General features: G+C 44.3%; 1 protein-coding gene across 1 annotated transcript in view; it reads right to left on the reverse strand.

Annotated features, from left to right (window-relative positions):
- The window catches only part of LOC116973135 (gamma-aminobutyric acid receptor subunit rho-2-like), a 38,679-nt gene that overhangs the window by 2,131 nt on the left and 18,413 nt on the right, over window positions 1-18,135 (reverse strand). The window contains exons 3-8 of the mRNA XM_033020857.1: window positions 11,768-11,835; window positions 10,806-11,029; window positions 9,670-9,752; window positions 6,296-6,436; window positions 4,426-4,578; window positions 471-667 (exon numbers count right to left, since the gene is read on the reverse strand). Of these exons, the coding sequence (XP_032876748.1) occupies window positions 471-667; window positions 4,426-4,578; window positions 6,296-6,436; window positions 9,670-9,752; window positions 10,806-11,029; window positions 11,768-11,835 (866 nt within the window). The remainder of the gene's footprint in view (window positions 1-470; window positions 668-4,425; window positions 4,579-6,295; window positions 6,437-9,669; window positions 9,753-10,805; window positions 11,030-11,767; window positions 11,836-18,135) is intronic.

An 18,135-nucleotide genomic window follows, 5' to 3' on the forward strand; every position in this document is an offset into this window, starting at 1 on the left:
TGGTCGACACACAATTCTTAAAGATTCAAATATACCACACAGCTTCCTGTTAGAAAATATTAAACTTATGCAAACCATTATCTATCTATGTACATTATCTCACAGTTGGTCATTTACTTATGAGAAATTATGCATTTAACTAATTATTTACAAAAACATGTCCAGGTCATGATGCAGTTTTAGTTTTTAGTTTTTGTTTTAGAGATACAGTGCAGAAACAGGCCCTTCAGCCCACCGAGTCAGCGCCGACCAGCAATCCCCGCACGCTAACACTATCCTACACAGTAGGGACAATTTACAATTAATTTACAATGAAGGCAGTGAAGTGTACACAGAATAACAAGCTGACAACGGAAACAACAAAAATCTCTTTGGTCACTGAAGGTGAACACTGACATTAATAATGGAGTGGTTGGCCTCCTGAAAAGTCGTACCATCCATGATGGGATAACTTTGCTGCTGGGTCTTACCTTTTGGTGGAGTTTTTGTTCTTTCCTCTCTTGCACTGTAGTCAGGTAATTCACAGCTGCGTACTCCAGCACTGAGAGAAAGACGAACACAAAACTAACCCACAGGTAGATGTCCACGGCTTTAATGTACGACACCCTCGGCATGGAAGCATTTACGCCCGTGATAATGGTCGACATGGTGAGAACTGTCGTTATACCTAGAATAACAGGGAGAGTGTGAAAGCTGTTAGTTTAGTTATAGTTTAGAGATACAGCGGGGAAACAGGCCCTTCACCGAGTCTGTGCCGACCAGCGAACCCCGCACATTATCTATCACACACACTAGGGTCAATTTTTTCAATTTTATCAACCTAATTAACCTAAAAAACCTGTACGTCTTTGGAGTGTAGGAGGAAACCGCAGAACCCGGAGAAAACCCACCCAAGTCACGAGGAGAACGTACAAACTCCGTAAAGGCAGCGATAGTCAATATCGAACCTGGGTCTCCGGCGATGTAAGGCAGCAACTCTACCGCTGCGCCACCATGCATTGTCCCATTCTACCTAAAACAAACTAAAAACCATTTTATCTTAACTTCTAAAATGGGATTTAAAAGAATATAATCTACAGATGTTTTAGAGTCATAGAGTGATACAGTGTGGAAACAGGCCCTTCAGCCCAACTTGCCCACACCAGCCAACATGTCCCAACTACACTAATCCCACCTGCCAGTATTTGGTCCATATCCCTCCAAACCTATGTACCTGACGAACTGTTTCTTAAATGTTGGGATAGTCCCTGCCTCAACTCCTCTGGCAGCTTGTTCCATACACCCACCACCCTTTGTGTGAAAAAGTTACCCCTCAGATTCCTATTAAATCTTTTCCCCTTCACCTTTATCCTATGTCCTCTGGTCCTCGATTCACCTACTCTCAGCAAGAGATTCTGTGCATCTAGCCGATCTATTCTTCTCATGATCTTATACCCCTCTATAAGATCACCCCTCTATAAGATCACCCCTCATCCTCCTGCGCTCCAAGCCCCAGCCTACCCAACCTCTGCCTATAGCTCACACCCTCTAGTCCTGGCAACATCCTCGTAAATCTTCTCTGTACCCTTTCCATCTTGACAACATCCATTGGAGGAGCAGCACCTCATATTTCGCTTGGGCAGTTTGCATCCCAGCAGTATGAATATTGACTTCTCTAATTTCAGGTAGTCCCTACTTTCTCCTCCCCTTCTCAGCTGTCCCTCAGCCCAATGGCTCCACCTCTTCCTTTCTTCTTCCCGCTCCCCCCACCATCACATCAGTCTGAAGAAGGGTTTCGACCCGAAACATTGTCTATTTCCTTCGCTCCATAGATGCTGCCGCACCCGCTGAGTTTCTCCAGCATTTTTGTCTATATTTATTATTGGTGCTTCGTGCTAATATGTTCATATCCCTCTATTTATAAGTAAGGGAATACGAGGATTTGGGAGTAAATTTTTATCAAAGAAGGAAGTGTTAAGGTACCGAATTATTTTCCTTTCACCTTTGGTAAAATGTTACATTTAATTTAATTTAGAGATACAGTGCGGAAACAGACACTTCGGCCCCCTGCGTCAGCACCAATCATCGACCCCATACATTAGTTATGAGTATTGACTCCTCTAACTTTATAACCCTTGCTTTCCCTCTCTCTCTGTCCCTCCCCTATTCTAGTTCTCCGACTAGTTCAACTCTCCTCCTGATGAAATGTTACTGATTGTAAATATGACTTCCCCATCAGCTAACAATGAACCAATCTACATTTCCTTATCATCATCCGCTTTGATCTGTTGTTTTCACATTTTACCCTTCCATATCGCTCGACTCCCTGTCCCCTGACTCTCAGTCTGAAGAGGGGTCTCGACCCGAAACGTTACCCATTCTTTCCCTCCAGAGATGCTGCCTGACCCACTGAGTTACTCCAGCATTTTGTGTATGTCTACTAGTTCTGTGTTATCCCACTTTTGCATCCTGCCCACTAGGAGGGTAATTTACAGAAGCCAATTAACCTACAAACATGCACGTCTTTGGACATTTTTATTATGGGACACATTTTATGGAACATGGTTTGCTTCAGCATATGTTGTGCAGTTTTTGCAACGGCTATAATTGCGTTGGAGTAAACTGCACCTCTGCTCCAAGGAGGAAATGCAGGTGATGTAACACCTGCCCTGTCACCTCCTCCCTTCCCTTGGACTTCAGGAACTCCTTCCAATTTTGTGAATGGTGTGCCATGATGTGGTCTCCTCTACATTAGAAAAAAACAAATGCTGCTTTAGGTTCAGCCTGCATGGGGGACTCTGAGAATCCTGCTGCCTGTTACTTTAACTGTCCATCTCAGCTCCCAAGTTGGCCTCTTACCAGTTCCAGTGAAGCCCAACCTGAGACTTCAGACTATGGAGATACAGCGTGGAACTAGGCCCTTCGAGTCTGAAACGGGCCAAGTCCCCGCCAACCAGTGATCACCCCGTACAGTAGCACAACCCTACACACTAGGATTAATTTAAAATCTACAGAAACCCATTAACATACAAACCTGTACGTCTTCGGAGTGTGGGAGGAAACCGGAGTACCCGGGGAAAAACTCACGCAGTTATATGAGAATGTACAAACTCCGTGTAGACAGCACCCGCAGTCAGGATCGAACCCGGGTCTCTGGCGCTATAAGGCAGCAACTCTAGCGCTGCACCACTGTGCTGCTCTTTAGTTTGTGGAACAACACTCTAACCTCCACTCATTGTGATCCTTTAGAGTCAGCAATGAGTTCACCAATGACAGATTTCTAGTAAATATCAGAACCGGCCAGTTCTGATTAAAGGCCACAACCAGAGAGATTAACTCTAGTATTCTCTCTCCGCAGATGCTGCTAGACCTGCTGAGTATTTCCCGCAACTGCTATATTTTGTATTTTCACCTGCCGATCGGCATGGTAGTCCCGATGAGGTCGACATCGGCCACCTCATCTGGCCACATTTTTGGGGGGACATCCATGAGGGTGGGGAATTCAAGTGTGCTCTCGTAATTGCGTCTGGATTAAAGGAGGTTTATTTTTTTGATTAAAGATATAGCGCAGAAACAGGCTCTTCGGCCCACTGATCCCCACATATTAACAATATTCTACAGTGGAGCAGGCGAAAGACGAAATGTGAAGGAAGGAAATTAAAATGCTGCTTTAAACCGACAATTGACATGCTGGAGTAACTCAGGGTAGGAAGGAACTGCAGATGCTATTTTACACCGAAGATAGACACAAAATGTCTGGAGAGAAGGAATGGGTGACGTCTCGGGTCAAGACCCTTCTAAAGCCCCTGTTCCACTTAGGAAACCTGAACGGAAACCTCTGGAGACTTTGCGTCCCACCCAAGGTTTCTGTGTGGTTCCCGGAGGTTGCAGGTGGTTGCCGGAGGTTGCAGGTAGTGGAAGCAGGTAGGGAGACTGACAAAAACCTCCGGGAACCGCACTGAAACCTTGGGTGGGGCGCAAAGTCTCCAGAGGTTTCCGGTAAGGTTTCCTAAGTGGGACAGGGGCATACTTATTCTGCACACAGACTAGGGACAATTTACAATTGACACTTATACCAAGCCAATTAAGCTACAAACTTGTATGTCTTTGGAGTGTGGGAGGAAACTGAAGGTCTTGGAGAAGAACGTACAAACTCCATACAGACAGCACCCGTCGTCGGGATCGAACCCGGGTCTCGGGCGCTGCAAGCGCTGTAAGGCAGCAACTCTACCGCTGCGCCACCGTGCCATCACGGTGCTGGAACATCAGTTGCTGGAAAATCAGTGGTGGACCTGTGTAGGTTTTCAGTATTGTGTCATTACAGTTCCAGAGAAGGAGAGAAGAAATGCTATAAGTGAGTCTACCAGGTATCCAATAACTCAGTGTGCAACTTTGCTATTGCTGAGTGATATCCTTAGCTGTACTGAAGCTGACATATATGCTCACCTAATGAAACTCTGGCCGGTACAGCTCGCCGGTCGATCCAGAACGACACCCAGGATAACATGACCATCAGAGTCGCTGGGAAGTAGGTTTGCAGCAGAAAGAAGAATATGTGCCTACGCAGGGTGAAGTTAATGTACAGACGATTGTACCAACCTGTTGCAAAAGCAGATGCTCATCATTACTGTTGGGGCTTGAAAAGCAGAATACATTTAATAACAGATCAATACTGGTCCAGTCTAACCCTGCCACTGAAAAAAAGCCACAATGCTACTTCTGTGATATTGTAACATTCATTGCTATTCTCAGCAGCAACCCTATTAAAGCAACTGGAATGGGATGATATACTTTTTCAGAAAGTATAGCGTTTCCAGCAGTTCTAAGTTTGGCATTTAAAGAACAGTAATTTTGTCCCTAAATGATATTCAACTTTTCCCTGAATGAATGTCATAGAGTGATACAGTGTGGAAACAGACCCTTTGGCCCAACTTGCCCACACCGACCAACATGTCCCAGCTACACTTGTCCCACCTGCCTGCGTTTGGCCCATATCCCTCCAAACCTGTCCTTTCACATGTACCTGTCTAAATATTTCTTAAACATTGCAATAGTCCCTGCCTCAACTACCTCCTCTGTCAGCTCATTCCGGCAGCTTTTTCAGAAAATGTGACCTGACGTTCCTAGTAGTTTATGTTTGGCGTTAAATTAAAACCAATTTGTCCCTAATGGATATTCAATATTGCTCCTGATGAAAGGACATGTGAAAATAGGGTTTCCACATTCCTCTTGCCACCTGATCTGAATGAAGAATGATTGACATGACTGCAACATGTTTTCTTGTATGAACTTTGTGCTACAGTGGAATATACTTGCCTGCTGTTGTGAATTAGAGTCATAAAGTAATACAGTGTGGAAACAGGCTCTTCAACCCAACTTGCCCACACTGGCCAACATGTCCTAGCTACACAAGGCCCACCTGCCTGCTTTTAGCCCACAACCCTCCAAACCTGTCCAGTCATGTACCTGTCTAATTATTTCTTAAACGCTGCGATAGCCCCTGCCACAACTTCCTCCTCTAGTAGCTTGTTCCATACACCCACCATCCTTTGTGTGAAAATGTTACCGCTCAGATTCCCATTAAATCCTTTCCCCTTCACCTCAAAACTGTGTCCTCCGGTCCTCGATTCCTCTACTCTGGGAAAGTGACTCTGTGAGTCTACTCGATCTATTCCTCCCATGATTTTATACTCCTCTATAGGATCACCCCTGATTCTCCTGCGCTCCAAGGAATAGAGTCCCAGCCTACTCAACCTCTTGCTATAGCTCACACCCTCTAGTCCTGGCAACATCCTCGTACATTTTCCTGAACCCTGTCCAGCTTGACACCATCTTTCCTATAACATGGTGCCCAGAACTGAAAACAATACTCTCAATACAGCCTCACCAACAACCTATTCTCCAATTTAGCTAAAATTGGAGAATAGAGTCATAGAGTGATACAGTGTGGAAACAGGCCCTTTGGCCCAACTCACCCACACCGGCCAACAATGTCCCAGCTACCCTAGCCCCACCGACCTGCGTTTGGTCCATATCCCTCCAAACTTGTCCTATCCATGTACCTGTCCAACTGTTTCTTAAACGATGGGATTGTCCCAGCCTCAACTGCCTCTTCTGGCAGCTTGTTCCATACACCCACCACCCTCTGTGTGAAAATGTTACCCCTCTGATTCCTATTACATTTTTTCCCCTTTACCTTGAACCTGTATGATATGATTATATCAGGATTTGTTCATCGTTCGGGGCTGTATTTTAATCCCTCTGTAAGAATACCAAATGAACTATATGAAGTTAAGCCTCACGCAGGAATACACACCTGTACTACTGTAGAATGCCAGCTTGGAGGTAGTGTGAAATTTCTGTATGAGAAATTGTGACAAGGAGACCTTCTCATCTGTTTTCAGTGCATCGGCTCCATTCCGCCAATACAGCATAAGGTCATCTTCAGTGTAAGCATCTACCACATGAGAGAAGGCATCAACAGTGTTGAATAGTGACAGATTGAAACCGGAGAGCAAGAACTCAGATTATTTCATGTAATGTTCAAACATAAGCCTAGGTTACAAAGTTTTAGCTAACTTCACCGTGTTCTATTCTAAACCTAATGTAATACAACAATCGTGTTGAATAAAAATTCACCATCCAGCAGACTACCTTTGTTTTAGCTTCAAAATATTCGTCAACAATTGGACTTCCTGTCTGGATAGATGGTGTATAGATTAGAATTTTAGATTGCAGACACAACGCGGAAACAGGCCCTTCAGCCCATTGAATCTGTACTGACCACTGATCCCCGTACACTAACACTATCCTACACACTAGGGGCAATTTACAATTGTTACCAAAGCCAATTAACCTGCAAACCTGCACGTCTTTGGAGTGTGGGAGGAAGCCGGAGCACCAAGAGAAAACCCACGCAGGTCACGGGGAGAACGTACAAACTCCGTACAGATAGCACCCGTAGTCAGGATCGAACCCGGGTTTCTGGTGCTATAAGGCAGCAACTCTAACGCTGCACCAGCATGCCGGTGTCATTCGAATTCCACTTAATGCCCATTCTCCTTGTAAATACACTGACCCCATTTTAACTGTAGACCCCTTTACAGGGCTGAGGCACATGTTGGAATCCCCGGATGCATCTTACTTGCGGGTAGATGCACAGAGTCTCTTGCTGAGAGTAGGTGAATCGAGGACCAGAAGACATAGGATAAAGGTGAAGGGGAAAACATTTAATAGGAATCCGAGGGGTAACTTTTTCACACAAAAGGTATTGAATCTGTGGAATTCATTGCCACAGACGGCTGTGGAGGACAAGTCAATGAATATTTTTAATGTGGAGGTTAACAGATTCTTGATTAGTACGGGTGTCAGGGGTTATCGGGAGAAGGCAGGAGAATGGGGTTGAGAGGAAAAGATAGATCAGCCATGATTGAACTCATGAACATAAACTTATCCCATGAAGTGGTTTGCAGCTGGAAGCCTGCAGCCTGTCTGCTGGTTAAAAAACTCACAGGTTATTGAATGGATGGCCTGAGCTGCCTGTTGCCAGGTTATTCTGTATAATGAATGATACAAAGTATTGTTTTATTGGTAGGTGAATAGAATTAAAAAATAGGGAGGTTATAAATCCCGTCATATATGGCACTTGTGAGCGAAAAATGTACTGTATTGGAAATAGCTCAAAATACAGTAGGTTTATTAGACCAATACCTGGAACTGGGGCATGGTGTTTCATGTCTTATAGAAAAGGCTGGAAGGGGCCAGGGTGGGGGATGGTTAGATGTGACTGATTGGAACATAAGAACCAGACAGACTATGACAGAATAACATGGAGAGGATGTTTCCTCTTGAGGTAGAATATAGAACCAGGGACAATGATTCAAAAATAAGGATTTGCCCACTTAGCACAGAGATGCGCCAAATGGCCTAATTCTGCTCTAACGACATAGACTTTTGCAGCAATCTTACTTTCTCTCAAGGTGTGTGAGACATTGACCTCTCTTTCTTCAAGATCAGTGGAAGCAGAGTCTGAATGTTTTTAAGGTAGAGGTAGATAGATTCTTGAAATGTAATGACAGTGAATGCATTAACTGAGAGGTGGAATATGAAATTGAGGTTTCCATCAGATCAGTTATGATCTTATTAAATGGCAGAGCAGATTTAAGCGGCAAGTTATGATCCCAAATGAGGTCAGGTTGCATTTGGAGTATTATTGTGTAGTTCTGGTCATCCCATTACGATAGGATGTAGAGGCTTTGGAGTGGGTGCACACGAGATTTACAAGGTTGCTGCCAGGATTAGTTGGGTATTAGTTATAAGGAGAGGTTGGGAAAACTTTTGCTGCTGGGCTCAATTTGGATACACTCCAGAACAGGAGGAAACACACTGAACAACAGACATTGCTGTGAGTGAGCAGCTGACTTGTTAGCACTCGAGATCCACTCTCTTGCCTGGGTATCTTCTGAACAGCACTGACTATTTTAGCTAAACCTTGCTAGCTGGTCTGATCTGGTGGGTGATACAATTAACTAGTTAGATGGAAACGTTATGGATGCCAATATATTTTCTTCCTGTAAGTAGAAAATTGGCTCTAAAGCATAGAACAGTACAGCTCAAGAACGGCCCTTGGGCCCACAATGTTTGTGCCGAACATGTTTCATCTCATCAGCTTGTACATGATCCATATTCCTCTATTCCCAACACTTCTATATGCCAGCAAAATGGTCGATCAGTTTCTATATTTAAAGCTGAAGATGATGTGGCATAGAATGACAAGGCATTTTCATAAGTTTTCATAAGTTCTTAAATTCATAGGAGCAGAATTAGGCCATTTGTTCCATCAGGTCTACTCTGCCATTCAACCATGGCTGATCTATCTTTCCCTTTCAGCCCCATTCTCCTGCCATCTCCCCATAACCCCCGGCACCCGTACTAATCAAGAACCTATCAATCTCTACCTTAAAAATATCCACTGACTTGGCCTCCACAGCCTTCTGCAGCAATGAATTCCACAGATTCGCCACCTTCTGACTAAAGAAATTCCTCCTCAACTTTCTAAAGGCACGTCCTTCAATTCTGAGACTATGGGCTCTGGTCCTGGACTCTCCTGCTAGTGGAAACATCCTCTCCACATCCACTGTATACAGGCCGTTCATTATTCGATAAGTTTCATTAAGGTCCCCCTCATCCTTTACTGTGCCAGTGGAAATTATGGTTTGGTTTTTACTATAGACAATAGGTGCAGGAGTAGGCCATTCAGCCCTTCGAGCCATTCACTGTGATCATGGCTGATCACCCACAATCAGAGCCCCGTTCCTGCCTTCTCCCCATATCCCTTGACTCTCCTATCTTTAAGAGCTCTATCTAACTCTCTCTTTAAAGCATCCGGAGAATTGGCCTCCACTGCCTTCGGAGGCATACAGTTCCACAGATTCACAAGGTCGATCAGTTTTTATATTTAAAGCTGAAGATGATATGGCATAGAATGACAAAATGTTTTCCAAAAGCATACTTGTGTTTTTCAAATATATTCCACCTGCACCATACAAATTTTCTATCAGGAAGTCTTAATTCACAGAATCATACAGTATGGTCACCATCATACATATCTTTCCTCAGTGAAGCCTAGATAAGTACAAAATGGTGGATGGTGACAAAATGGTGGACAAATACAAGATGCCCATGACTTACAGCTCTCTATCTCCAGGGAACAAGCCTGTGTGTCGAGAGGAAAACGACTGAAATCCATGTTACACATCGCTGTCACGGTAACCCTACGAATCAGATAGATTTAAAATGTTGTTTACTAAATGTGCACTCGAGATCAGACACTCACAAACATGGGTTGTATGATTTCATCACAATTATCCATTGGTTTGTTTTACAGAACTCCGCTGTCATGATTCCCAACAAATTCCTGGAGATTGCCTTTCCCCCATGAAGATAACATTTTTCCTTGAATAAAAACGGAAAGTAGACCAAGGTAAAATATCCTGGGCACATAGCCGGGAGTCTGGGTAAAGCTAATACATAAAATCTGGATGGGTTTCCCATTAGTTAGCTCATCCACTTCCCAAGAGGTGCTGTGTCCAGTAATCTATTATCCCCCAGATCCCAGAACAGGAAATATTCCTTTTTGTCAATTTCAGTAACTGGAGGGAAATTTAAGTAATATATTTGTTTAATGTAGTTCAGACATACAGCGTACAAAATGGTTGGCCCGCCAAGTCCAAGCCTACCATTGATCGCACTAGTTCTATGTTATCCCACTTTCTCATCCACTCCCTACACACTTGGCACAATTTACCGAGGCCAAATAACCTAAATCCCATATGTCTTGTGGAAACTTTCACAGCCACAAGAAGAAGATGCTAGTCCAAACAGACAGCCCCCAAGGTCAGGATCGAACCCGGGTTCCTGGAGCTGTGAGGCGCGGATCCACTGTGCTGCCCATTTGTTTCATTTTGTCAATAAGGTCATTAGGAATAGGAGTAGAATTAGGCCATTCGGCCCATCGTCTTCTCTGCCATTCCACCATGGCCGATCGATCACTCCCTCCTAACCCCATTCTCCTGCATTCTCCCCATAACCTCTGACACCCCTACTAATCAAGAATCTATCTATCTCTGCAATGGATAGAACCATCACGCACTTTAGGCCCACAGATTCATGGGAATGGCTCTCACCAACAACTAGCCTCCTATAATTCAGAATGAATTGCCTGTCCCACTCAGTGAAGCTGAAGGGACAGGTGGCTTTTGGAAACAGAACAAGCCCAGAGATAGGTAGTGGTTAGTAGCCCAGTAAGATTCAGGAGCTCTCCTTACCTTATGCTGTACAGCACATTTCCATCAGGGAAGATACGCAGCATCACATTATCAGTGGTTGTGTCATGGATGAATGAGCGCTTGGAGTGAACGAAGAAAACATCAGGGGCCCAAATCCGTTTGACCAGCCTACCGTCGAAGGTCATGCTTCTGTTGGTGGCGCTACGGAAAGAGAGGCGCTCATCTTTCCAGTAATTGCGCAGGTACAGGGTCATGGTGAAATCCTGTGGACAGTAATATTCATCAGAATCTGACAACTGTTAGTGGTGGCCCGGGCAGTGCCGTCTGGGTCAGAATATTCGATACAATTTATTTGTCATAACTAATGTTGTGAATATTGCAGCAAGAGTAATAAATATTTGAGGAACATTTAGACAGGTACATGGATAAGAAACGATTAGAGATATATGGGCCAAACACAGGCAGGTGGGACTAGTGCAGATGAGTGCCCTCCACCCCCCCTGGACTGTCTCCCTCGGATGGTCACGTCGCACAGACACATCTGCACTTTAGTCTGTTTGAACTGTTTTGACTATTTCACTGTTCTTTTTACAATCCATGTGCTCGAGGTATCTAAATCTAAATTTTATTAGTTATTTATGTTATGACATCGGATGGAAGCTGCATACCAAATCTCGCTGCACTTATGTGCAATGACAATAAAATATATTATTATTATTATTATTATTATTATTATTATTATTACACGTTGGCCGGTGTGGGATGAACATAAAAGGCGCTGGGCTAAAAGGCACAGACATGGAAATGGTAACAATATGGTTTGTGTCTGACATTGATATCCAAATAAAATAAAATTAATTACTGAATTCATATGGTATTATAACTCAAAGGTAGACACAAAATGCTGGAGTAACACATCGGGACAGGCAGCATCACTGGAGAGAAGGAATGGGTGACGTTTCGGGTCGAGACCCTTCTTCAGACTGAGTTTGCCCTCTTACCATATCCACCTCTGAGATACTGTCCAGGCTTTCCACCATCACATCAATACCAACCGGAATTGCTGGGCCTGAGAGAAGATAACAGTGTTAAAATCTGCATGTGGACATGGCATGTAATGCAATGCAATAAAATAAACCTTGTGATTGAATGCATTGAATGCATCCACTGATGCATATGTAAATCAAAAAAAAAAATCACCTGCTCACTTTCCCCGTACATCAATCGAGTTTATTTACAGTTTAGTTTAGTTTTAGTTTAGAGATACAGCGCAGAAACAGGCCCCTCGGCCCGGCCGACCAGCGTTCACACCGCACACTAACACTGTCCTGCACACATTAGGGACAATTTACAATTTTTACCAAAGCCAATTAACCTGCAAGCCTGTTTGTCTGTGGAGTGTGGGACGAAACCGGAGCACCCGGAGAAAATCCATGTAGTCACCGGGAGAACTTATTACCGTAAATACTCTGTAGAGAGAACACCCGTAGTCGGGACCCGGGTCTCAGGCTCTGTGCCGTACAGCGGTTTATATTAATATGCCGTAGAATGTTCTACCTATCCATATAGCACATGCCAAATCTATACCTGCTGCTGATCTTGGCTCTAACATTGTAGAAGGAAAGGATTTCAAGAATTTGATATGAAAATCTTTGTCTGTTTCCAACTCACAGAACTCTTATTCACTGCCAGTTTCCTGCCCCATGAAATGGAGGCAAGTTGTGTCAAATCACTCCAGTTCAGTGCCACACGGAATGTTTTTATTAATATGGCACTAAATAAATGAAAGATATCAGAGTGCAAATGTACCGAGGCCGGCTTTGATATTTATGGTACGGCAACTGGACAACACCCATCATCTCTTTGTTACTGGGAATCATATGAAAGCTGCCAACAATGATTTACATGTTCATGTGATAGGAGCAGAATTAGGCTATTCGGCCCATCAAGTCTACTCCACCATTCAATCATGGCTGATCTATCTTCTCCTCTTAACCCCATTCTCCTGCCTTCTCCCTGTAACCTCTGACACCTGTACAAATCAAGAATCTATCTTTCTCTGCCTTAAAAAAATATCCATTGGCCTCCACAGCCGTCTGGGGCAATGAATTCCACAGATTCACCACACTCTGACTTAAGAAATTCCTCCTCATCTCCTTCCTAAAGGAACGTCCTTTTATTCTGAGGCTATGACCTCAGGTCCTAGACTCTCCCACTAGTGGAAACATCCTCTCCACATCCACTCTATCCAGTTCTGGGTAGTCAGGAAGTTTAATGCTCGGCCAGTGACCATCACAGTGAAGAGTTTGAAAAAACAATCTCAGAGCATGGAGTTGAGGAACTGAATAAACTGGGAACAGGACGGAGGGAAACAAGGTACTACCACAATGTTTAAGAAATATTTAGACATGTACATGGATAGGACAGGTTTAGAGGGATATGGGCCAATGCAGGTGTGTGGGACTAGTGTCATGGGACATGTTGGTCGGTGTGGGCAAGTTGGGTTGAAGGGCCTGTTTCCATGTTGTAAGACTATGACTAAGGGACCAAAATGTTCAAATGGATCTTGAGCTCCAAGTCCATAACTCCCCGAAAGGGGCAACACAAGTAGATGGAGTGGTAAAGGAGGCATCTGGTATGCTTGTCTTCTTTGGTCAGGGCATTGAGTATAAGAGTCAGGAAGTCACGATGAAGCTTTATAGGACTTTGGTCAGTTCGTATTTGGAGTTTTGCTTGTATTCTAGTTACTCCATTACAGGAAAAATGAGGTGGCATGGGAGAGGAGCGCTGAGGAAGTCTACCAGAATGATACCTGGATTAGGAGCAGATTAGCTATAGGCAGAGATAAGGCAGATTTAGATCATAGAATATGACAGCACAAGAACAGCCCTTCAGCCCACAATGTTTGTACTGAACTTGATGCGAAGACCAAATTTTATCCACCGGCACACAATCCATATCCCATTATTCCCTCCATATCCATGTTCCTACCCAAAACTTTCTTAAATACCACGTTATATCCACCTTAACTTCCATCTCTGGCAGTGTGTTCCAGACACTCACCACAATCTGTGTAAACAAAAAGCCTGCTCGAATGAAGCCCTTTATCCCATCAAGTCCATACCAACCATCAGCCACCCATTGCATCCATTTACTTTCCAAAATTCCTACCCCGATCCATTCTGTTTTCCCCACATTCCCTGTACCTCACCCCCACCACTTACCTGCATACTAGGGTCAATCTACAGTGGACAAGTAACCTATTGGCCCACACATTTTTGGGATGTGGGGGAAGACCAGTGAACATAGAGGGACCCCACGCGGTCAAAGGGAGAACGTGGAGACCCCATGCACAGACAGCACCCGAGGTGAGGATTAGACCAGGGTTGGCCGCTCTGGAAGGGAGTGGCTCTGGTAGCTGTGCCACCCGTACTCTGTGAGCCAGCAATTTAGCAACAGTTGGTGCAGAATTAGGTGCTGACAATAAGCCGAAGCCCAGGAGGAACTGGCCTGTGGCAGTTTTTCATTAATTCAAGTTGAGGAGATATACAATCAGTTGTCCGTGGGCTCCCGGGCAGTATGCCATCATTTCTCGCTGATCCCTCCAATCTGAATAGCAGAGATGAGGTCAAGCCCATCAGCAAGTTAAATCTCCTTCAAACAGAGCAATAACGCAAACATGGGCACTGCACGGTGCAGGCTGTGGTGTGCAGTGAATTATGTTATATGTAGGTGGTTCACAGACTGCAGGATAATATCATCAGTTTTCATGCAGAGAGTAAAGCTCACTGGTTAAAAAGATAATGACTGCATGATGGCTCTGGGCACTGCAAATGTTACTCACGTTATTCCCTTTATCGTGTATCTGTACACAGTGGCGGACCTACATTTTTGGGGCCCTGAAGCTTGAACAGTTATGGGGGCCCCTTCACAACCAGCAACAAGGTCTGGGTGACCACTGTTATCTTCTTCAATGGGGTTGTTCCACGACAGATCACCACACATTTTAATTTCTGTCATAAATGTTAATAGTGTTTTAAATTATCTATAATGAAATATAAATATATTAAATATATTTAGAATGAAACATCCTTAATTTGAACGTTTTTTCGTTTACTGCTAGCCTACATGATACTTTAATAACTTTTTAATTTTTATTTTAACTATTAATTTGTAATGAATTACACTATATTATTAATATTATTATTTTTTAAACCCCTCATACAGTAGACACAACATTTTTAAGCAATGTGGACTAAGCATGATATTCAGAAAAAAAATAGGAAGTATTGGCCGGGGGTCCAGGAGGCTGGCTAGGCCCCCGGCGGGGCCCAGGGGAAGCACCCCGGGGGGTGTTTCAGGGGGCAGAATTCCTCCCCGCGGGAGCGGGAGAGAGGCAGCGATTAGTCGAGGCGGGGATTAGGTGTGAGGTGGGAGGTTTAGTCGAGATGAGGTTTAGTGAGTTGAGGTTTAAGTGTGAGGTGAAGTTTAGTCGAGGCGAGGGGTTTAGTCGAGGTGAAAAATCAGATTCATTTCTAGGAAAACAAAAAAAATCGGGATTCCGATTTAAATCAGAAGACTTTCTGGACTAAATTTGCTTCTGGGGCCCTTCCGGGATTAGGGGCCCTGAAACTTAAGCTTCATTAGTTTCATAGTAGATCCGCCCCCGACTGTGCACTGTGAATGGCTCGAGTGTAATCATGCATTGTCTTTCTGCTGACTGGTCAACACGCAACAAAAGCTTTTCACTGTCTTGGGACACATGAAAATAAACTAAACTCAAACTGCTCTTTTAGAGGATGAGGGGAGATCTTGTTGAAACCTACCAAATAACGATAGGTCTGGATAGAGTGGATGTGGAGGGGATGTTTTCACCAGTGGGAGAATCTAAGTGGGAGGGCACAGCCTCAGAGTAAAAGGACATGCCTTTAGTTTAGTTTAGTTTAGAGATACAGCGTGGAAACGGGCCCTTTGGCCCACCGAGTCCGTGCCGACCAGCGATCCCCGCACACTAACGCTATCCTACACACACTAGGAAAAATTCACAATTATACCAAGCTGATTAACCTACCAACCTGTACGTCTTTGTAGTGTGGGATGAAACCGGAGCTCCCGGAGAAAACCCACACAGGTCACCGGGTGAACATACAAACTTTGTACAGACAGCATCCATAATCAGGATTGAACCAAGGTCACTGGCGCTATAAGGCAGCAACTCTACCGCTGCACCACCGTGCCACCATAGTGGGAGAATGAGAAAGTCTAGGACTAGAAGACATAGCCTCAGAATAAAAGGACATACTTTTAGAAAGGAGATGAGGAGGAATTTACTTAGTCAGAGGGTAGTGAATCTGTGAAATTCATTTACAGATGGCTGTGGAGGCCAAGTCATGGGTATTTTTAAAGCCGAGATTGATAGGTTCTTGATTAGAATGGCCTAATTCTGCTACCTATGTCGTGAACTTATAAAGCGAGGATTAGCGGTGGGATACAAAATTATGAAAGGACCAGATAGGGCAAATTGGATGAATGTTTAAGGTGAGCGGGAAAAGTTTAAAGGAGATTTGTGAGGCAAGGTTTATTTTATACAGAGAGTGGTGAGTGGATGGAACACGCTGCAGTTCAAGTAGTGGAAGAGATATGATAACAACAATTACGGGGCATTTAGACGGATGCCTGGCCAGACATGGAATGGATGGTGTCACATCCTCGCCTTGATCCGAATGTAATAAACACACTTCGCGGACGCTGAACATAAATGCTTTGTTTAATTCGGATCAAGGTAAGGAGGTACTGTATATAAGGTCATAATGTCATAAGGAATACGAGTGGAATTAGGCCATTCGGCCCATCAAGTCTACTCCACCATTCAATCATGGCTGATCTATCTTTCCCTCCTAACCCCATTCTCCTGCCTTCTCTCCATAACCTCTGACACCCGTACTAATCAAAAAGCTATCTATTTCTGCCTTAAACATATCCACTGACTTGGCCTCCACAGCCGTATGTGGCAAAGAATTCCACAGATTTACCACCCTCTGACTAAAGACATTTTTTTCTCTTCTCCTTCCTGAAAGAACATTTTATAGACCAAGTGCAGACAGATGTGCAGTTGAAAATGGCATTATGGTCGGCACAGACAATGTTGGGGGAAAGGTCTGTTCCTGTGCCAAACTGTTCAATGGGACAGGCAGCATCTCTGGGGAGAAGGAACAGGTGACGTTTCGGGTCAAGACCCTTCTTCATATTGAGAGTGGCGGAGTGACTCTCAGTCTGAAAAAGGGTCTTGACCTGAAACGTCACCCATTCCTTCTCTCCAGAGATTCTGCCTGTCCAGATGAGTTACTCCAGCTTTTTGTGTCTATCTTCCGTTTAAACCAGCATCTCCAGTTCCTTCTTACACATTGAGCATAGACGTTTTACATTTTACAGTTGTATAAGACGCTGATGTGGCCGCATTTGGAGTATTGTGTTCAGTTGTGATCACCCTGTTATAGGTAGGATGACATTAAGCTGGAAAGGGTGCAGAGAAGATATTGAGGATATAGAAACATAGAAACATAGAAATTAGGTGCAGGAGTAGGCCATTCGGCCCTTCGAGCCTGCACCGCCATTCAATATGATCATGGCTGATCATCCAACTCAGTATCCCGTACCTGCCTTCTCTCCATACCCTCTGATCCCCTTAGCCACAAGGGCCACATCTAACTCCCTCTTAAATATAGCCAATGAACTGGCCTCGACTACCCTCTGTGGCAGAGAGTTCCAGAGACTCACCACTCTCTGTGTGAAAAAAGTTCTTCTCATCTCGGTTTTAACGGATTTCCCCCTTATCCTTAAGCTGTGACCCCTTGTCCTGGACTTCCCCAACATCGGGAGCAATCTTCCTGCATCTAGCCTGTCCAACCCCTTAAGAATTTTGTAAGTTTCTATAAGATCCCCTCTCAATCTCCTAAATTCTAGGGAGTATAAACCAAGTCTATCCAGTCTTTCTTCATAAGACAGTTCTGACATCCCAGGAATCAGTCTGGTGAACCTTCTCTGCACTCCCTCTATGGCAATAATGTCCTTCCTCAGATTTGGAGACCAAAACTGTACGCAATACTCCAGGTGTGGTCTCACCAAGACCCTGTACAACTGCAGTAGAACCTCCCTGCTCCTATACTCAAATCCTTTTGCTATGAAAGCTAACATATTGCCAGGACTCGAGGGCCTGTGCTATAGGGAGAGGTTGAGCAGGTTAGAACTCTATTCCTTGGTGTGCAGGAGGCTGAGGGGTAATCTTACAGAGGTGAATAAGATCATGAGGGGAATAGATTGGGTGAATGCACAGAGTCTTTTACCCAGAATGGGGAAATCAAGAACCAGA

The sequence above is a fragment of the Amblyraja radiata genome, chromosome 5 (genome assembly GCF_010909765.2).
Source record: "Amblyraja radiata isolate CabotCenter1 chromosome 5, sAmbRad1.1.pri, whole genome shotgun sequence".
Lineage (NCBI taxonomy): Eukaryota > Metazoa > Chordata > Chondrichthyes > Rajiformes > Rajidae > Amblyraja > Amblyraja radiata.